Source organism: Felis catus, chromosome B2 (assembly GCF_018350175.1).
Source record: "Felis catus isolate Fca126 chromosome B2, F.catus_Fca126_mat1.0, whole genome shotgun sequence".
Taxonomy (NCBI): Eukaryota; Metazoa; Chordata; class Mammalia; order Carnivora; family Felidae; genus Felis; species Felis catus.
The window spans coordinates 116183303-116203375 of record NC_058372.1 but is presented as its reverse complement, the minus strand read 5'-3'; the positions used below and the strand labels follow the sequence as shown (position 1 = coordinate 116203375).

Sequence of the window (20073 nt, the reverse complement as noted above, 5' to 3'; positions counted from 1 at the left end):
GATATAAGGTGAAAGAATTTCTCTAAGATCTTACAGCTAGCAAATGGTAGGTTCTAAAATGTTAGATTCTAAAAATTTCACTTAACATAATACTCTCTAGCTCCATCCATGGCACAGCAAAGGACAGGATTCCACTCTTTTTTATGGCTGAGTAATATTCCATGGCATATCTTCTTTGTTCTTTTTAATTTTTTATACATTTATTAATTTTTGATAAATATAAATCAGAGAGAGACAGAACACAAGTGGGGGAGGGGCAGAGAGAGAAGGAGACACAGAATCCGAAGCAGGCTCCAGGCTCCAAGATGTCAGTACAGAGCCTGATGCAGGGCTTGAACTCACAAACCACGAGATCATGACCTAAGCCGAAGTCAGATGCTTAACTGACTGAGCCACCCAGGTGCCCCTACGTTGCATATCTTCTTTATCCATTCATCAGTTAATGGACACTTGTGCTGCTTCCATATTTGGCTATTGGGACTTCATCAAAATGTAAGCTTTTAGACAGCAAAGGAAACAATCAATGAAACTAAGACAACTTTCAGAATGGGAGAAGCTACTTGCAAATGACACACTCAGGAAAGGATTAGTACTCAAAATATATAAAGAACTGATCAAACTCAACACTCAAAAACTGAATAATCCAAATAAAATGGGCAGAAGACATAAAGAGATATTTTTTCAAAGGAGACATGCAGATGGCTAACAGACACATGAAAATATGCTCAACATCACTGATCATCAGGGAAATATAAGGCAAAACTACAGTGAGATATTACCATATTCATACTGTCAGGTTGGCTCAATGCAACAACACAAGAAATAACAGGTGTTGGTGAGGATGTGCAGCCACAGTGGGAGCCACTGTGGAAAACAGTATGGAGGTTCCTCAAAAATTTAAAAATAGAATCACCTAGTAGTGCAATTGCACTACTAGGTATTTACCCAAGTAATACAAAAACACTAATTCAAAGGGATACATGCACCCTAATTTTATAGCAGCATTATCTACAATGACTCCATCATTTTTGCTATTACACCACACAGCCCTCAGAAATATATTTGGGCTGGGCTGAAGATATATCCTTCAGCATCGAAATTCATGTGTCGTGGAGTGTATAAACATTATTTCTAATTTCTTCTTACTGGGTTTGAAAACAAACAAAACTTCTAGATGTAGAGAAGTTGTCTAAGTCTGAAGTTTTGATAGAATAGATTTATAGCTAACACATTGTCCATAACCCTTTATGAATTCACAGGGAGTTAAAAACTAACTTGAATAATCTCTTGGGGCCCTATTCAGTCTTTTAGATGGCAACCCTTGTAAGGATTTCATCGGCAGCATTTTACTCATAACCTTGAGATATGCAGGTTATGTTTCTCAGTAGGATGTAGAGAATTTTCAAGATACTCATCACATCTCAAGCAACATATTTAATTTCTAAGTCATTTGATCCCATCTGTCTAAAGAAGAAAATGTTACAAAAGTCAATTGTTTTCTTCTGCACTAGCAATGAAAATTTGAATTTGAAATTTAAAACACATTATCATTTACATCAACACACACACAAAAATTCAAAATGCTTAGGGACAAAGGTAACAAAATATGTACAAGATTTACAAGAAAAGCTATGCAACTCTGATGAAAGAAATCAAAGAATTAAGTAAAAAAGATATTCCATGTTCATGCATAGAAATATTTATATCATCAAGATAACAGCTGTTCTTAATTTGATCTATATTTTCAATGCAACCCCAAATCAGAATCCCAGCAAGTGATTTTGTGCATATCAACATATTAACTAAATGGAGAATCTTTTGACTCTCTCATATAGAGAGTCAAAGACCCAGAATAGGCCAATATAATATTGAAGGACAACAGAGATGAAGGGCTGACATTACCCATCTTCAAGTCTTTTTATAAAGCTACATTAATGCAGGCAGTGTAGTCCCAACCAAAGAGGAGACAAATAGATCAATAGAAGAAAACAGAAAGCTCAGAAATAGACCTGCACAAATAAAGCCATTCGATTTTTAGTGAAGAAGCAAAGAAAGTTCAATGGATAAAGGAAAGTCTTTTCAACAAATGGAGTTGGACCAATTGGACATTCACATGTAAAAATAAATAAATAAAAGAATCCAGATGTAGACCTTACACCCTTCAGAAACCCTAACTAAAAATACATGATAGACCCCAAAATGGATCATGTAAAATTCAAAATTATGAAAATACTGGAACATAGCATCGGAGAAAATCGAGATGACATTAGATTTGGTGATGATTTTTAGATATAATACCAAAGGTATGATCCATGAAAGTAAATTTGATGAGTTATACCTTGTTGAATTAACAATAATTTTCTCTGCAAAAGAAACTGTTAAGAGAATGACAAAATGTGCCACAGTTTGGGAGAGGATATTTGCAAAAAAATGTATCCTACAGAGAACTTGTAATTGAAATACACAAAGAGCTCTTAAATCCCTACAATAATAATCTAGTTTTTAAAATGGGTCAAATATGAATAGACACTTCCCCCAAGATTGTACCCAGATAGCAAATAAGCATATAAGAATATGTTCAACATCATACATCATTAGGGAATCACAACTTAAAACAAGGAGATACTACTACACTCCTCTTAGAATGGCCAAAGTCCAAAACACTGACACCCAATACCAGTCAAGATATGGAGCATTAGGAACTCTCTTCATCGTTGGTGAGAATGCAAAATGGTACTACCATATTGGAAGGACACTTCAGTAGTTTCTTACATAATTAAACATTCTCTTTCCAAATGACTTGAAGGAATTGAAAACTCAGGTCCCCACTAAAATATACATTCACACAAAAACCTGCACACAAATATGTATCATCGCCCAACCTTGGAAGCAACCAAGAGGCTCTTCAGTAAATAGATGAATACATCACAGTACATCCAGAAAACAGAATGTTATTCAGCTCTGCGAAGAAATGAGCTATCGAGCCATGAAACAGACATGAAGGAATCCTGATTGCATATTACTAAGTGAAAGAAACCAATCTGAAAAGGCTACATACTATATGCTTCCAACTACATGACATTCTGAAAAAGGCAAAACTATGGAGACAGTGAAGAAGAAAGTGGCCTACCCCATGTTTTTCATTTCTTTAAAAAGTTTTTAGATTATGAAAGGAACAAGTCTACTGGAAAATACATGCTGCCAAAGCAGAGTCATGTCTTCTCAGGGGATACAGAGCAATAGAAAGACAGCCAGACCTACAACATCACAATAAACATTTGAAAAGCTTTAACATGTGTACACTTCTCTTGCAGAGAATATTTTGGAATCCAGCATACTAAACTGCACTAAGTCAAACATTTAAATTAAAAGCCACAGCTGACCAAATATTATCATATGTGTTTATTTTATTATCTTAAAAGGCAGCTGCTTCCCTAGTGAAAGCAAATTAAACTTAGTTAACAAACTTCTTTAATTTGATGGCATGAACTCTAAATTGATATTTGAAAACAAGTGTCATGATTTCCACTCACCTTGACCACAAATTAAATAGCCTACTCTTTGTATGCCTTGCACAAAAAAAAAAAAAAAAAAAAAAAAAAAAAAAAAAAAAAAAAAAAGAAAAAAATCTACAGAAGTCAGGAGTTCATAAACTCAGTCAGCCTGGTCTCTGGAGAAGCTATATGTCTTTGTCTAAGCGACTTAATCTCTCAAGGTCTCAGTTTCCACATTCCATTCCATGTACTTTCAACATGCAAAACAGATAAAGGCAGTCTGGTTCAAGAGGAAAAGGGTCTCCTTATCTGTTCTTTTATACCTCCTGCCCTAGCACAGAAGGACCACACAGAACACAGTGTGAAAATCACTTAATAGAATATTGTTCAAGTTCTTTCCAGTTCTGAAATTCTTTGTTTCTATGTAAATATCCCAAACATCTTATCTTCCTCCTAATCCACAAAGAACAAGACTTTTACCCAAACAATGCTGCTCAGGCTCATAAAATTTGAGGGCTGGAAAAGAATTTGGCAGACTATTTGGGCCCTCCGCCTGGTTCTGAATGGACGTGGCCTTACATGATCCCAGAATTATTTTGTTAAATAGTTAGAAAATCCAGACAGGCAATTTTGAAAAAAATCCAACCAAGTACTTTCCCTGAGGTTTCATTTCTTTTTTATTTAGGCAATTTCTACCTACATTTCCTCTTTTTCATCTTCTATAGATACAGAAATAATTACCATTCATACAGAGCATTCACTCATTCACCCAACAGAAAAGTTTTAAGCTCCTACACTGTCCAGAGAAACCTGGTGGGTGTTACAGGTACAAAAGTGAACAGAATCTAGTTGCACCTAGGAGCTCATGGTTTAGGGAGGAGTATTTCTCATGCTGGGTGGCAGGAGATCTCAGGGGAAGAGCACAGGAGAGGCCTAATTCAGCCAATGCTGGGGGAAACAGTAGTTAGAGAAGTTTCTTACAGAAGTCAATGCTTGGACTGCATTTTGAAGGATGACAGAAGTTAGTCACTCAGAAAAATGGAAGAAGGGAATTTCAGACAAAAATGAAAAACTTTATAATAGGAAAGAATGACAGAGTCTAGGATACATATGGACATTTTATTAGCTGTACCACAGGTTTCTTCCTGAGCTACAAGTCCAGAATGGCCTCAGAGTTTTCACTGTATCCTTAAGAGAGCAGGATTTTAAACAGGGGGCTGAGGCAATCAAATCTGAGTTTTATAAAGATCTTCCTCTATCAGGAATGTGAGTAAAGTATTAGATTGGGGAAGCTGGAGGTGGAAAGAAAGTTCGATGGCTTTTTCTATAATCTAGGTAAGAAATGATGTAGGCTGAACACCGACTGTTCACTGTCTTGAATCATTTTAGTTGCTTTGCTCTGACACATCTCACATTTTCTATGGCTGGGCTTATGTATCATCAATGCATCTGGATATGGACGATAGCTCAGCTGAGAAACATTTGTTTCTTTTCAATTAATGTCATGCAGTCACTTTATTATACTTTGTAGAGTTACTATTTCATTGTTAGTAGTCGGCTGATTGCATGATTCTATTTGGTGTTCGAATCATAAACTTTTAAATCTGCAGGAGACTTTCTAATTCATCTGGACTGCTTTCACACCACGTTTCTCCAAATTCTAGGTTTCTTTAGGGGAAACCGCAGTTGAGGTCATAGGGATGTAGTTAATGTAGACAGAGTTCCTCACTCTCTCGTTCACTACAACCAGAACCAGTCCTCCCAGCAAAACCTTTGAAATTGGCATGATTCTTATATCCCACTGCAATCAGCACTGGCCTGTCACCCACCTGAACCATTTTTCTTATTTCTGCATGTTCTAATTTAGATTTCGTTTGAAAAACAAGTTATGCTGTTAAGATATTATAACCCTCCCTCCCTCAACTTCACCAATGAGGAATTGAGGCCCAATGAGGGTCTTGCCTGTGTTTGTACTTATGTAATGGCTTAGCGGAGTTCAAATGGCAAAGCTGTTAACACATATTCAGGGAGAGCTGGAACCTCTTCTAGAATCTGAAAGTGTCCCTAACCCTCATGTTGTATCCTGGTCCTGCCAAGTGTCCTCATTCCAAATATTAATGGCAGTACATCTTAGATGTCCTATTACAGAAGAAAACAGCTTCTAAGATTCACCTTTTCCTATGTGAATATGTATATTCGTGTGTATTGTGTGTATGTTTCTGTTTGTAAAGAGATTGATAAATAGATTTGGATTTATGTATTTTGTGGTGGCTAAGATAGGGTTATTTTAGGGTTTCTTTACACAGGCTAAACTATTGAGTAAGAAAGTCAACCTCTGAATTCAGACTAAGGCATGCTACACGATTCTTTTGTTTTTAAGTGTTGGGAGTTTTAAGTCTCTGGAATCACCTACAAATGCTTAATTAAGCATCACTAATTTTTCAAAGGAATCATAAAGAGTGGTGTTCAAAATTTTATGGGTAAAGAATCGCTTGAGGAAGTTATTAGAAGTGCAGAGTTCCACACATTTCCCCCAGATCTTCTGACTGAGTGAATCCAGAACAGGGTCGGTAATCCACTTTCAATAAAGACCCCAGGTGACTGATGCACAGGGGCCTGAATACCTTACTTGAGATACTGTTGTAGCCATAACTAGATTTTAGAAGAAGAGGTTCACCTAATGTTTTTTCTGAACCTATTAACCTGACGTACCTCCGTTAAGTCAAAAGACTGCATTATGCGAATCGGGCACATGGAATCAAACCCAGTCCCTCCCAAGTCTTACGGGATCAGCCTGGCACAGGGTTCATTCACAGAACTGTTTGTACTTTCCTTGGCCTAGACATTGTTCACCAAGCATAAAGTTCATGGATTTGGCATGACAGAAAATTGTTTCTTGTTTCAAACACTTATTCCACCCAGCATCCTCCAAATATCTGCTAGATCGTGAAATCCCTCTATTGCTTCCTGTGTAAAGTTTCAAAGGAATTTCTGATCACGAGCACAATCATGGCTGGATATTAACATAATCAAATTTTATCTCTATATTTGTTTTGAAAATAAAAGCCAAGGAAAGCATTTTGACTTTTATACAAAACCATCACATCTTAATTTAAAACTATTTCATATAAGAAGAACAATGCCCTACTTATTTCGTTTCCTGTGATGATGAGTAAAAATAAGCTTAAAGCAGTAAATGGCCTCAGGGACCTTCCATGGCCTACAAAGCTTTTAGCTTGTGGGCTATTTCCAGTGCTATTTCATCATAAAGGACTTATTTCTAGAACACCAAGGCTGATGATCACTTCATATCCAGCCCCAGATGACACAGGAGAAAAGGCATTTACTTGATGACCAGACCACCTCTTGACAAATTTGGACTAAAAGAGAAAGGTCCTAATAGTGACTATCTAAATCAAAATACACTAAAAATTAATGGGAGCAGATTCTTTCTACCCTTTTCCCTTTCCTGCTCTCTTTCTTTCTTTCCTTATTTTTTTCCATCTCTCCTTTCTTCCTTTCTTCTTTACATTCTTCCTTCCTTCTCTTCCTTCCTATGTGTGTACAGCTCTTCTAAATTTTCAGTGGAATAATGTCTGACCTCAAATTAGGCCCAGCTGGAGTTAATAATAATAGCCAATACTGAGTGCTTATTATTTGTTGTAAGGCATTGTCTTGAATAACTCTGTGATGAGGGTATTACTATCTCCACTTTATACATGAGGAAACAATGGCACAGAAAAACTATGCTATGATCACACAGCTACTCTGTGAGAACTAAACTCAACACAGTTCTCTTTCTTGTGTTAGTGCTGGGAACAAGCATTATTTCCAACCTAATTTAATGTAATTTAATAATTTAATTTAACTTAATTCCGTTCTATTCTCCTTTCTTTTCTTTTTTGTTTTAGAAGAAGAGAGAGAGCATGAGACTACATTGGTCAACAGCACTTCTGTCCTCACTCCAAAAAAGAATCACATGATGATGATTGAGCTTCACATGATAATGGGTTTCACATGTTTAGTTTAAACAACATATAATCTATCTTCTTTGTGCCACATTTTTTTTTTTTTATTTCAGAGAGACAGTATGTGTGAGCAGCGGGGAGTGGCAGAGGGAAAGAGAGAATATTAATCAGGCTCCACACTCAGCATAGGGCTCAACGTGGGGTTCAATCCCACAACCTGAGATCATGACCTGAGCTGAAATTAAGAGTGGGGCACTCAGCCAACTGAGCCACCCAGGTGCCCCTCCAAGCTCTATTTTTAAACCATTTTTCCAAACAAGCTCCAAGAAAACCTGGATCATGGACTGTGATCCATCTAAGCTGGCTTCCTTATAGACTAATTACATGCTCTTTAACACTTGATTCAAGATTCTGGTCTCACTCTCACTCACTTTTGACAAAACCAAGGCGATGGCATCATAAACTCTGCCCAAATGCCTTCAGGGTAAAAACCACCTTGAAATCACCCAACCTTTTCCCTAAAACCAGTGAATATCCTCCCCAGATCTTTACCTTCTGCGACACTACTAACACAGTCAAGATGTTTGGTGTTCCTCTTACTGCAGTAACTTCATAAGCTTATTTTGCTTCGTCAACAGGTTTTTTAAGACTATATTTGGGAAGTTGGCAGCTGACATCTGTCTAATATTTATGAGGAATTAGAAGATTGTATTTTGTTATATATACAATAAAAAACACTTTCTCCTTTAATTCTCTTCAAACCAAAATATCACTACAGCAGAATAAGAACACTGATATCAAGCTTCAGCAAGTACTTAAAGAATTTCTGATATCTCTTTAAAAAAAAACCCACAAGAATTAAAGTATTTACACTTGCATGATTCTTAAACCAGCAATCTTGGCAAAAGTTCTCCACAAATAAGAGTCCGAGTAATTCCCCCAGCCCACATGAAATATAAGCTGTGGAATTTAACGGAATTTAATTAATTAATTAAAGATACATGCTCATAAGTTAAAAAACATATATGCTTATGTGTATATTACAAGTATCTTTCATATAAGAAAATATTCTTTTTATTCTGAAATTTTTACTCCAACAGGAGACCAACAAGAATAAGGAATTCAAACCCTGAAAACAGCAAATAAAAACTGGGGCGGGGCGGGGGGAGCAAAACCTGGTTATCTCAGAATGATGATATAGCCAGAAAGTAGTTCTTTTTCCTAATAAAGGAAACGTCATATGGTAAATATTTCAGGTGTGAACACACAACATACAGGAGGTCCCATTTCTTTGGAAATAGCTGTAAATATATTCATCTGCGTAAAACAATCATCTGTGTCTAGTCATGCATGCTCTCTGCTCCCGTGGCTGTCACTGCTGTCGATCTGAAGTTGAAAGGTAATGGCCTCATGATTCAAGGAAACTGCTGAAGTGTGTACTCAGGCTTCAGTTGGAGAGATGGGTTCATTTATCATCATAATAAGCTATTACCATCGAGAGGTCACAACTCATTGAAGAGACAGTCAGTCTAATTGGCTCGATTCCGTTAGCTTTTGACGTGCCTCAAGGAGATAAGCACTCTTTTGCAGGTAATTTTCAATCACCCAACAAACTACTTGTTTAATAATTCATCACATTTCAGATTGGGGTCTTATCACATAGCCCCTTTTTCCATGTGACAAATGCTAGATTTCAACTACTTGGAATCTCAGACCCAGGGAATGGAAGAAGAACTTCCGGAAAAGTTAGGCAAGATAGCACCTGCTTCAACTCAACTACTACTGCAGGAAGTGACGAGAAAACCTCAGGAATAAATGTGTGAACTTTATGCTTCTCCAGTTGGCACTGCTGACAACAATAGCATTCCCCGAAACTATCTGGAAAGAGAAGAGTGCTATTCAAATCCTCGTGGTTAATTAAGCATGCCAACCAATTTTTAACTTATAGGATTGGGGCACTTAATACTTATTTAAGTGATCACATTAAAGCAGTGAATTTTACAATAAAGTCTAGAATCTGAAGCAATAGTTTGTAATAGAATAGATTAAAAGAAAGGCTGTTGTAGTTAAAATATCACATTTTACATCTTTGACAATACTCTGTTCACAGAGGGTATGGACAGTCTCTGGAGGCAAGCTCACCTCAATTCAAATGCTAGTTGCGACTCTAAATAGATAAATAACCTTATAGCTATAAATATATATTCTTGTTCTCCACTATTTTTTGAACAAATGGTGGTATATACATATATACACACACACATACATACATACTATTCTGCTTCCAGGTTTAGTTACTGAAACGTGTACTTTGGATCATTCCATAGTAGCATACAAGGAACTTCTTTCTTTATTTAAAGTTTGATAGTGTTTCAGTCCATGTATGTACCCAAACTCATTTAATTAGCTCTCAGTGATACACATTTTTGTGGTCATCACATTTATGAATGAATGACTTTGCATTTCCCATGTTTATACATGCCAGTAGGGTAAATTTTCAGAAGATAAATATAGAAACAAATGTGCATTTGTAACTTTGGTCAAGATTTCTAAATTGGTTTTCTTGGATTGCATAAATGTATATTCCCACTACTAATATATAAGGATCTTTGTCTTTTTAAAGTCTCAGTAATCGGTACTGTCCATTTTGTTCTCTTTCCTAAGATAGATGACAAATGATTTCTCAATGTAGTTATCATATCGATTCAGGTTGAACATTGTTTTATATTTTTCCACCTTCATTGAGAAATAATTGGTATACGTCACTGTATAAGTTTAAGGCATACAGCAAGTATTTCCTTTTCTATAAACTGTTCATATCTATTGCCCATTTTTTTGTTGGACCATTGGCCTTTCTCATCAATTTCTATAACCTCTTTAGATATTAGATTAGCCTTCCGTTTGCTACAAATTAAAACAATAAGAAGTGTGGGATTTTAAAAAGAATTGATATTTTATTATTTGTATTATTTGATATTTTATTATTTGTATTATTTGTATTATTTGCTAGGGCTGCCATAAGAAAGTAAGACAAACTGAGTGTCTTCAACAACAAAAGTTCATTATTCAGAGTTCTGGAGATTACTAGTCCTAAATAAAGGTGTTGGCAAGACTGGTTTCTTCTGAGGCTGTGGGAGAAGGATGTGTTTCAGTCCTCCTTCTCTGGTTTGTAGCTGGCTGTCCTCATCGTCCCACTGACATTCTCCCTGTCTCTACATTTTCCTTTTTTATAAGGACACCAGTTGTATTGAATTGGGATCTATCTACATGACCACCTTAATGACATTATAGCTGCAGGGTGTTGACTGTGTTTATTATGCTTATAAAATTTACTTGTCTAATTAGTTACTGATGGGTAGAAATTACAAATTCGTTTATATACTATGCCTTCAGTGAAACAGGAGTGGTAAGATACTTATCAAGTTATTTTCCTGGAAAGACACGAAGCGATGATTGTTGATTGTTGGCTTTATTTTGGTACTTTCAAGATAAAGTGCAAATGCTCGGCAGGTTTCTCAAAAAGCTAGCTAACTGATCTTTTTTTCACATCTGCAAAGCTGCTGCTTAAGTCATGTAATCTACTTGCTTGCTAAAATGAACTCTCTCTGATTGTCCATTTTTATCTTTAATGTTATCTTGTCCCTTACCACCACCAGATGCTCTGTCAGATGGCAATAAATAGGGGTCAAAGTGTTCTGCAACAAACATCTTTAATTGATATAAAGACTATCTCTGATACATATAGATTCCTACAGTGTACAACTATAGAAATTCATGAAGAAACTGACATTTATTGAACAGCTTCTGCATGCTAAGGGTGTTTTAGAGGGCTTTGCACAATTCTAAGGCTGGAACTCTCATTTTGCAGATAATGGAAGACTCAACTAAATTATGGGATATGTCCAAGATCATAAAACTACTAAGGTAGATATCCAGAATTTTAATCAGATCTGTGAAAGGCATAGGGATGAAAATGCTAAGAATAACTGACCATGACTTCTCCTTACTTAATTAATCCCTTTCAATCGATTCTCACGAAAACGAAGAAAGAAAGAAAATAACGTGTGAGTTTGTTAGTCCACAATCAAGATGTCAGCAGGACTGGTCTCTTCTAAGGGCTGTGAAGGAAGAATCTGTTCCAGACTTCTTTCTTGGCTTATAGATGGCCACCTTCTCTCTTTGTCTTTAGGCCACCTTCCCCTTACACATATCCGTCTCCCATCCTTCCCTGCACACTTTCCCTTTCCACTATTAACAAAAAAAAATAGATGAAAAAACCCCAGTATATAAAGAACACTCTAGCTATGATAGGTTCCAAAATGGTATAACACTGACCTACTAAAGAATCCTGAGAGTCTGTCCCACAAGAGCTAGGGCTAGTGTACCAGAAGCAACAATCCATCACTTCCCTATGGTTCTCCACTGAGCTGCACATAAAACATGATATGAAGTTTTATTTAAGAAGATATAGAAAAAAATGTAGCTTTACATTAAGATTTGATTGAAATTCTCTAATTGATGATTTTGCCTTTCTTTGGTTTTGGGATGAGGGATGGGGGTTGAAGAAGGAAAAACTTTTATATTCTTCGTATGGCATAGTCTTCCTTTGCATCGTTTCAAAAAAAGTGTGTACAAAGAATACTTGAAATTCTATTTTAATTCTGTGTGTTTTGTTATTCATTCGGTAACCACTGTGGTAAGCCCCAGGGCTAAAGAGATGACTAGCCGGAGGTCCTGTGTTAGGTGCAATCCGTGGAGAAAACATTATTTTATACTGTTTTGGATACTCTTAATTTCTTTTTGTTGGGACAAACGTCCGACATCATAATCGTTTCACCAGAAAAACTTTCTACATTTTTCCTAGTGTAATTTGTTGGTGAAAAAGTAGCTCAGCCTTTATTTCTCTGAAAAACTCTTGGTTTGCTTTTCTTTTTCACGGATATTTTGGCCTGCTAAAGAATGCTGGACTGCTTTTTTGTATGTTGTTGTTTCTTTCCTCCCCAATACTTTAAAATATTCGTGTGCTGTATTCTGGTTTGCATCATATCTGACAAGAATCTTCTATCTTTCTTATCTCTGTTCTTCTGTACACGATGTGCCTTCTTTTCCCCTCTGGCTGCTTTTATGATTTTCTCTTTGTCTCTCTCATTTTCTTTTTTTAAATAATTCAATTCAGATATGCCTTGGAATGATCTTCTTGTCGTTTTTGCGACTGTTTTCATTGACTGATTTTCTTCCTGGTTATGGTTCATATGCCCCTGCTTGTTTACATGCCTGGTCATTTTTGATTTGATGCCAGGCATGCTGATTTTATAGTGTTGGGTGTTGGATTTTGTTGTAATTAAGTAGTATTGGACTTTGTTCCGGCATGCAGCTAATTTAGTTGGAGCAAGTTGGTTTCTTTTAAGGTTTGCTTTTAATATTTGTTAGGGTGAATTTAGAGTAGCCTGTAGTGTAGGACTAATTTAACCCCTCTACTAAGATAATACTCTGTGAGTACTTTACCTGATGTCCTCTCCATTATAAAGATGTTTCATTTTAGGTGGTGGGAAAATGAACTATTATCAGCTCTGTGTTGGTTCCAGGAATTGTTTCACTTGCTACTTTTTGGTAACTATCCTAAAGTTACTTTGATATTGATATTACTGCTAAGTAAACTCCTTAATTTTTGTCATCAAATTGCTGTTAAACTAAATGCTCTCCTATTTAGTGCATGTTTAGTTGCTCAATTGGAAACAGTGATCTTTGTTCTCATTGTACTTCATTATAAGGTGCTACAAACAGAATGATGCATATGAATATTAAAATGCTCCTCTATGTAATAATTTGCAATGCTAAAATTAGTGCTTTATACATTTAATTTAAAAAATATCAAGATACTCTTATGATAAGGTTAGGGAAGATTGGGAGATATGCATGTTTGACCTTGTAGGTAGGATAATGTTGCATAGTAGACTTTACTATAGCTATGGGCAACAAGTGAGTGCTTGGCTTTTTTGTTTATTTTTAATAAATATATTTCTTCATATACCCCTAACAATTCATTTGATTAGTTCTAGGCAGTAAATCTTCCTGGTACTACTCTATTACCAAATCATTCTCTTTTTTTTGTAATTTTTTTTAACATTTATTTATTATTGAGAGACAGACAGAGAGAGACAGAGCATGAGCACGGGAGGGAGAGAGAGAGAGAGAGAGGGAGGGAGACACAGAATCTGAAGCAGGCTCCAGACTCTGAGCTGTCAGCACAGAGCCTGATGTGGGGCTGGAACTCGCAAACAGTGAGATCACGACCTGAGCTGAAGTTGGACGCTTAACCGACTGAGTGACCCAGGCGCCCCATCAAATCATTCTTAATGAGATCTGATTCATGGAATAAAAATTCAACCACCGTTGATTTGTCCTATTTACTTTTATGGTCATGCCATTCTCCCACATACACAATACCTTCTTTTTTTTTTAATTTGTTTTTTACATTTATTCATTTTTGAGAGACAGAGAGAGACAGAGCACAAGCAGGGGAGGGGCAGAGAGAGAGGGAGACACAGAATGAGAAGCAGGCTCCAGGCTCTGAGCTGTCAGCACAGAGTCCAACGCAGGGCTCGAACTCACAAGCTGTGAAATCATGACCTGAGCCGAAGTCGGACGCCTAACCGACTGAGCCACCCAGGCGCCCCACAATACCTTAAGTGAGAGGAGATTGGATCATGTTTATTAGTTTTTAATTTTTTTTAACCATGTTTGAAATCATTTTTCAACCCTGACATAAATCCTAAGTCAAGAGTCATGATTTCACTCATATGTGGAATTTAAGAAACAAAACAAATGATCATCGGGGAAAAAAAGCCAGGCAAACCAAGAAACAGACTGTCAACTATAGAGAACAAACTGATGGGTCCCAGAGGGGAGGTGGATGGGGGGATGGGTTAAATAGGTGATGGGGATTAAGGAGTGCACTTGTGATGAGCCCTGGGTGTGGTATAGAACTATTGAATCACTATATTGTACACCTGAAACTAATATTACACTGTATGTTAACTAATTGGAATTTAAATACTTTAAAAAACCCAAATAAGTAAACGAATAAATAATAGCTCCATCCTTTTATTTGGAAAAAAAAAAACAAAAGCCTGCTGTTGTTGTTATTAAGTATGGAGCATTAATCACCAAATATTAGTTGAGCTCCTTTTATGTGACAAGAAGGACCCTACCCTGTAAATCTCAAACATCAGTCTCCTTCAAATCCAGAGGTTCAATTTGAGATCTGAGAGATGGAACTGAAAGTCAAGCAAGCACAACAAGGAAGTACCAGAGATTTCTTTTAGAAGCCAGATGCTATTTTGTCAGCAGACTTATAATGTGCATCTTAAGCTTGCCTATAGGTACTGTTGGCAACTAGAGGAAACAATTTAAAAGCTTCTTTCTCTGAGCTAGAAACAGAAAACGACAACGTAATGTTGTAGAAAACAAGCATTGTTCTGTGAAGAACAAATCACATAAGATTAATTTAATAATGCTCAGAGACAGAATTGTAAACCTGAATGGTAATTCGGGAAGAGTAGACAGGCCAAGCCAGATTCTCAGGGAACTTTACAGATGCAGAGAGGATTGCTTTTGGAAGTCGCACTATTTCAGACCACTAGGGGAACCTTAAGTAAATGACTATTTCAGTGTTCCAATAGCACTTAGTTTACTAAAGCAGTAAATTATTCCAACTCCGAAATACCCAAACTGTTTCTGAATAGCTGTAGCCTGTAGCAAACCAGCAGGATTCTGCCCTCTAGATCTTTCCATTCCTGCCTAGTCCCATGCGTAAACCAGTGCCCTACAACCAAGCATTAACATTTGCCAAGCATTTTGAAAATGAAATGCTGCCTCATACAACCCTCTAGGTGGCTGACTTAATCCTCCTTGACTCTCTAAAATGAGGAGTGAGGGGGAACCAACGCTTGATTGTGCCAATTGTGCTAGATATTCACTCACATGTGAGAAAAAAACATTTTCAAGATTGCTATTGAAGAATTAACTCATAAGGGAGATGGTGAAAATATTTAAATGGAACGGGCAGTATAAAAATGTGCTAAGATTTTCCAGGCCTCATGACTACCCCCCCCCGCCCACATACACACACGTATTCGGTTATGTGTGCCTCATGACTCCAAAGAGGGTCTGCAGTCAATAAAAATGTGTCTTAGGATAAAAAAATACTCCTTTGCTAGACTGGCTAGCGTTCTTGAGTTTTATCACAATCAGGTGGGCCTCTCAGTCAGCAAAGTGTATCCCATGTGAGAGCAGTTTTATTATTTGGAGTCAGGTTCCTGAAGAAAAAAAAAAGGAAGAATGGCATGTGGCATCTTCGTTATAACAGAATAAGCATGGCACATCTCCCTTCTGTTAGAAGTAGCCTTCTAACCAAGCGCTTTGGAATATGTTTGAAAATTGGTTACACAAATATTTAGCAAAGCTAATAGCATCTCATAAATATTTTTTTTGACTTTGGAATTAACACTAAAAAAGCGGAGGTGGGATGATATACCCACAGCCTCCTGGTCATGGGTGTAAATGAAATTCAGTATCTAAGCAGATGCACTGGTTTCCTGATAGACTATTTCTGTCAGATTCTGGCAATGGCTCTGATCTGAACAGCAATTACTGGTAAAGAATTTAGCCTCAACTATTTAGAGAAGTGGCTTTATTGAATTTATAAACAAGGCCCTACAATTTTCCATTTCCTTAGCAGATATTAAATCAACCAAGCTAAGCATGTCACCATGACTATAATTTACGTGACGTGACGTGGCAGTTAAGATGTACGGTGGTAATTTGTGACAGCTTGCAGTATTATTGTAGTATCAAAGATTTATATGGTTCAGTTATTAAGGCAAATTGTTTCATTCATACGGAGATATCTGACAGTAAACCACCAAGGGCTTCCACATTACATTAAAAAATGTCTTCCGTATTCAAACAATTTGCACACCCTGTTACCATTATTTTGTTCACTGAGTGGAAATTGAAGCAGAGGCAAGCACAGTGGTTCCCCCCCTCCCTCTGGCTGAGTGTTTATTTTATTTTTTTTAATATGAGATTTATTGTCAAATCGGTTTCCATACAATACCCAGTGCTCATCCCAACAGGTGCCCTCCTCCATTCCCATCACCCACTTTCCCCTCCCTCCCACCCCCCATCAACCCTCAGTTTATTCTGTCTTTAAGAGTCTCTTATGGTTAGTGAAATAAGTCATACAGAGAAAGACAGATACCATATGTTTTCACTCTTATGTGGATCCTGAGAAACTTGACAGAAGACCATGGGGGAGGGAAAGGGGGGAAAAAGTTAGAGAGGGAGAGAAGCACAGTGTTTTGAAGTGAAAATGATCTGTGGAGGAATATGAAGGACTTCGTTGTGGGTGGTTATAAGGAACAGTTCAGCCAGGATAAAGGAAGTTATCTTTGGGCACCAACATCTAGGAACAGGATGTCCAAATTCTTTGCTCTGGTGTTATTTAATATCCCATTAGCTTCCATGCTTATGTCAGTTTGATTTTCAGCCAACAGAAAGAAAACACATATGACCCAAGAAAAAATATGGAAAATGTGGTTAAGAATATTCTATGATAAGCTATTCTTAAATAAGTTTCACTATTGTAAGAAAAATAAGACCTTTGAAACTTATCCAATTTTGACCCAAGGCTCTTCTCTGAACTCCTCAGAGCAGAAAAAAATTGGACGTTTATCTATGTTTTTTTATTTATTTATTTATTTATTTATTTATTTATTTATTTATTTATTGGCAATTTTAAGCTGTGGATATTCAAGACTTATGTGCTATTTTATTCTTGTTGGGAATACAGGAGGTTTCAAAATAGAACAAGATGGAATGACTTTTTGTTGTAAAAGACCTTGCAAATATAAGTTTAACTGGATTTTTTATTATAGCTGTAGAATTTTATGCAATATACACTGTCTATTTTAAAGTACATATTCATTGAAAAATGGGTTTTATTCATTAACACATTTTTCATAATAGCATTTAGAAGTCTGCTCAAAATAAGAAACTGGCCACTAGTTGGGGCATCTGGATGCCTTAGTGGGTTAAGCATCTGACTTCGGCGCAGGTCATCATCTCGCAGTTTATGTTCCAGCTCTACATCAGGCTCTGTGCTGACAGCTCAGAGCCTGGAGCCTGCTTCAGATTCTGTATCTCCCTCTCTCTCTGCCCCTCCCCTGCTTGCACTCTGACTTTCTCTCTCAAAAATAAATAAGCACTTAAAAAAAAAAAAGATTGGCACCTGGGTGGCTTAGTCGGTTAAGTGTCCGACTTTGGCTCAGGTCATGATCTGGCATTGAGTTCAAGCCCTGCATTGGGCTCTGTGCTGACAGCTCAGAGCCTGGAGCCTGCTTTGGATTCTGTGTCTCCCTCTCTCTTTGCCCCTTCCCCGCTCACACTGTCTCTGTCTCCCTCTCTCAAAAATAAACATTAAAAACCTTAAAAAAAAAAAAAAAGAAAGAAATTGGCCACTAGTTAATTTTTTTTTAATTAGCTAAAACCACCAACCAGTTTGCGTTCACTAACATGTGAACTACTAAGTTTTTCTTCCTCAATAAGTCATATGCCATGCAAGAGAACCACTAACAGTAAATATATTTTGTTTGTTTAATCAAAGAAAATTTCTTCCAAAGTAACACAATAATCCTCTAGGTGAAAACATACAGGCTTACACAGCATCGATTTGCTAAGGGATTTTTCTGTGACTGCTGCAGTTTCTGATATGATTAGTGATGTAACCATCAGCCCATAAGGTATTAACTTTCACAGAATTACTGTACCAAATTGGTTTCCAACAAATTATTAGGCAAAATAAAATAAAATGGTAAAAACCAAGGCACCTATCTAGATAGAGTTAATCTACAACAGAACAACAACAACAAAAAACACCTGCATTTCCAAGACTGCTACATTTGTTTATCTGTGTATGTTTTTATATACCTGTGGCGGGCTTTAAAACAAACGGGCTTTCAACCTGGCACTTCTTTTAGGGTAGTTTTCTCTCTGAGCTCCAGGAAATATGTTGTTTACATAGACTTCATGGCAAGCATTAAGTTAGTTACGTAATATATTTCATTTCCAATTAACATTCATGCAAGATAGAAGAATTAGCTCTCTTGAATATCAGTTTTGAAATAAAATAGACACAGATGACGAAAACTCCAGTAAGCATCCCACCATAGGCAACTCTAGAAAAACAGCTATTTCAAGTAAATGCAACACAGTTTCTTTCAATATTTATAATTGGTTTTGCAAAATCATCTGAGAGGTTTTGCAAAAATATCCTAGAGTCTTCATTAGTTTAGTCATTCATTCAAAAAGTTCGCATAAAAATGAGTTGGAAACTGCCAAAAAACCAAGTGAGTACAGAACACCAACTATGTAAAGTTGTGACCTACAGATGCCATAGCCCGTTAACTCTTGGTATACATTCTTCTCCCATGGATCCTGGGCGAAATACCCAACTAAAACTGATCTAGTTGCTTCTGGCAACACAACACACCATCAATTTGTTTTGACTTTTCTTAAAAAAACTACTTAATGAAACTCGTTATTGATCAGCTAAAGCAAAGTGACAGGAAGCCAGCACTGTCTGGACTTACTTTGTTTCCCAGATACAGAGCTGGTGCACTCCAGTAGTACCTCTGTGGCAGGGAACGCTGGGCTTCCACATTGCTGATGCTGATCTGCTGAGCTGACTCTGAGTCATCCTGCCGGGGAGCCACTCGAATGTGGCCAGAGAGGTCAGTTAGGTACCAGCCGCTCATGTCTTGTATCTTCAAGAAAACACACAATCATCGTTATTTAGGAAAAACAAAAGTAAAAGTCATATCCTTTTCTTTCTCTTCCATATTCCGTATAGTGTCAATTTTTTGGAAATAAAAAAACCCTTAAAACTATAAAAGTTTAGAAAAATATAAGACTTGTGGAAAATATGAAATTTATCATATGTACTCATTATAGATTCTCATTATTTTCTTGATGGTTCTAGGAGTTTGAATAGTAATACGGAATAATCTAGTTTTATTGATCCAATGCTTTAAAACATTTTTTTATTTTTTATTTTTTTTAAAATTTTTTTTTCAACGTTTATTTATTTGTTGGGACAGAGAGAGACAGAGCATGAACGGGCGAGGGGCAGAGAGAGAGGGAGACACAGAAACGGAAACAGGCTCCAGGCTCTGAGCCATCAGCCCAGAGCCCGACGCAGGGCTCGAACTCACGGAGTGCGAGATCGTGACCTGGCTGAAGTCGGACGCTTAACCGACTGCGCCACCCAGGCGCCCCTTTAAAACATTTTTTTAAATGTTTTACTTGACATTTGAGAGAGAGAGAGCACGAGCAGGGGAGGGGCAGAGAGGCAAAGACAGAATCTGAAGCAGGCTCCAGGGTCTGAGCACAGAGCCTGATGCGGGGCTTAAACCCACAAGCAGTGAGATCATGACCTGAGCTGAGGTCAGATGCTCAACCAACTGAGCCACTAAGGTGCCCCGATCCAATGCTTTTAAGAAGTTATGATTCCAAATACTTCTTTCTTAAAAAATAGAAATTCCTTCAAAGTT

At 37.1% G+C, this 20073-nt stretch overlaps 1 protein-coding gene across 8 annotated transcripts in view; it reads right to left on the bottom strand.

Annotated features, from left to right (window-relative positions):
- The window catches only part of LAMA2 (laminin subunit alpha 2), a 623859-nt gene that overhangs the window by 316936 nt on the left and 286850 nt on the right, over nucleotides 1–20073 (bottom strand). For all 8 annotated transcript variants that reach the window (XM_045058020.1, XM_045058023.1, XM_045058022.1 and 5 more), the window contains exon 12: nucleotides 19114–19287. In XM_045058020.1, the coding sequence (XP_044913955.1) occupies nucleotides 19114–19287 (174 nt within the window). The remainder of the gene's footprint in view (nucleotides 1–19113; nucleotides 19288–20073) is intronic.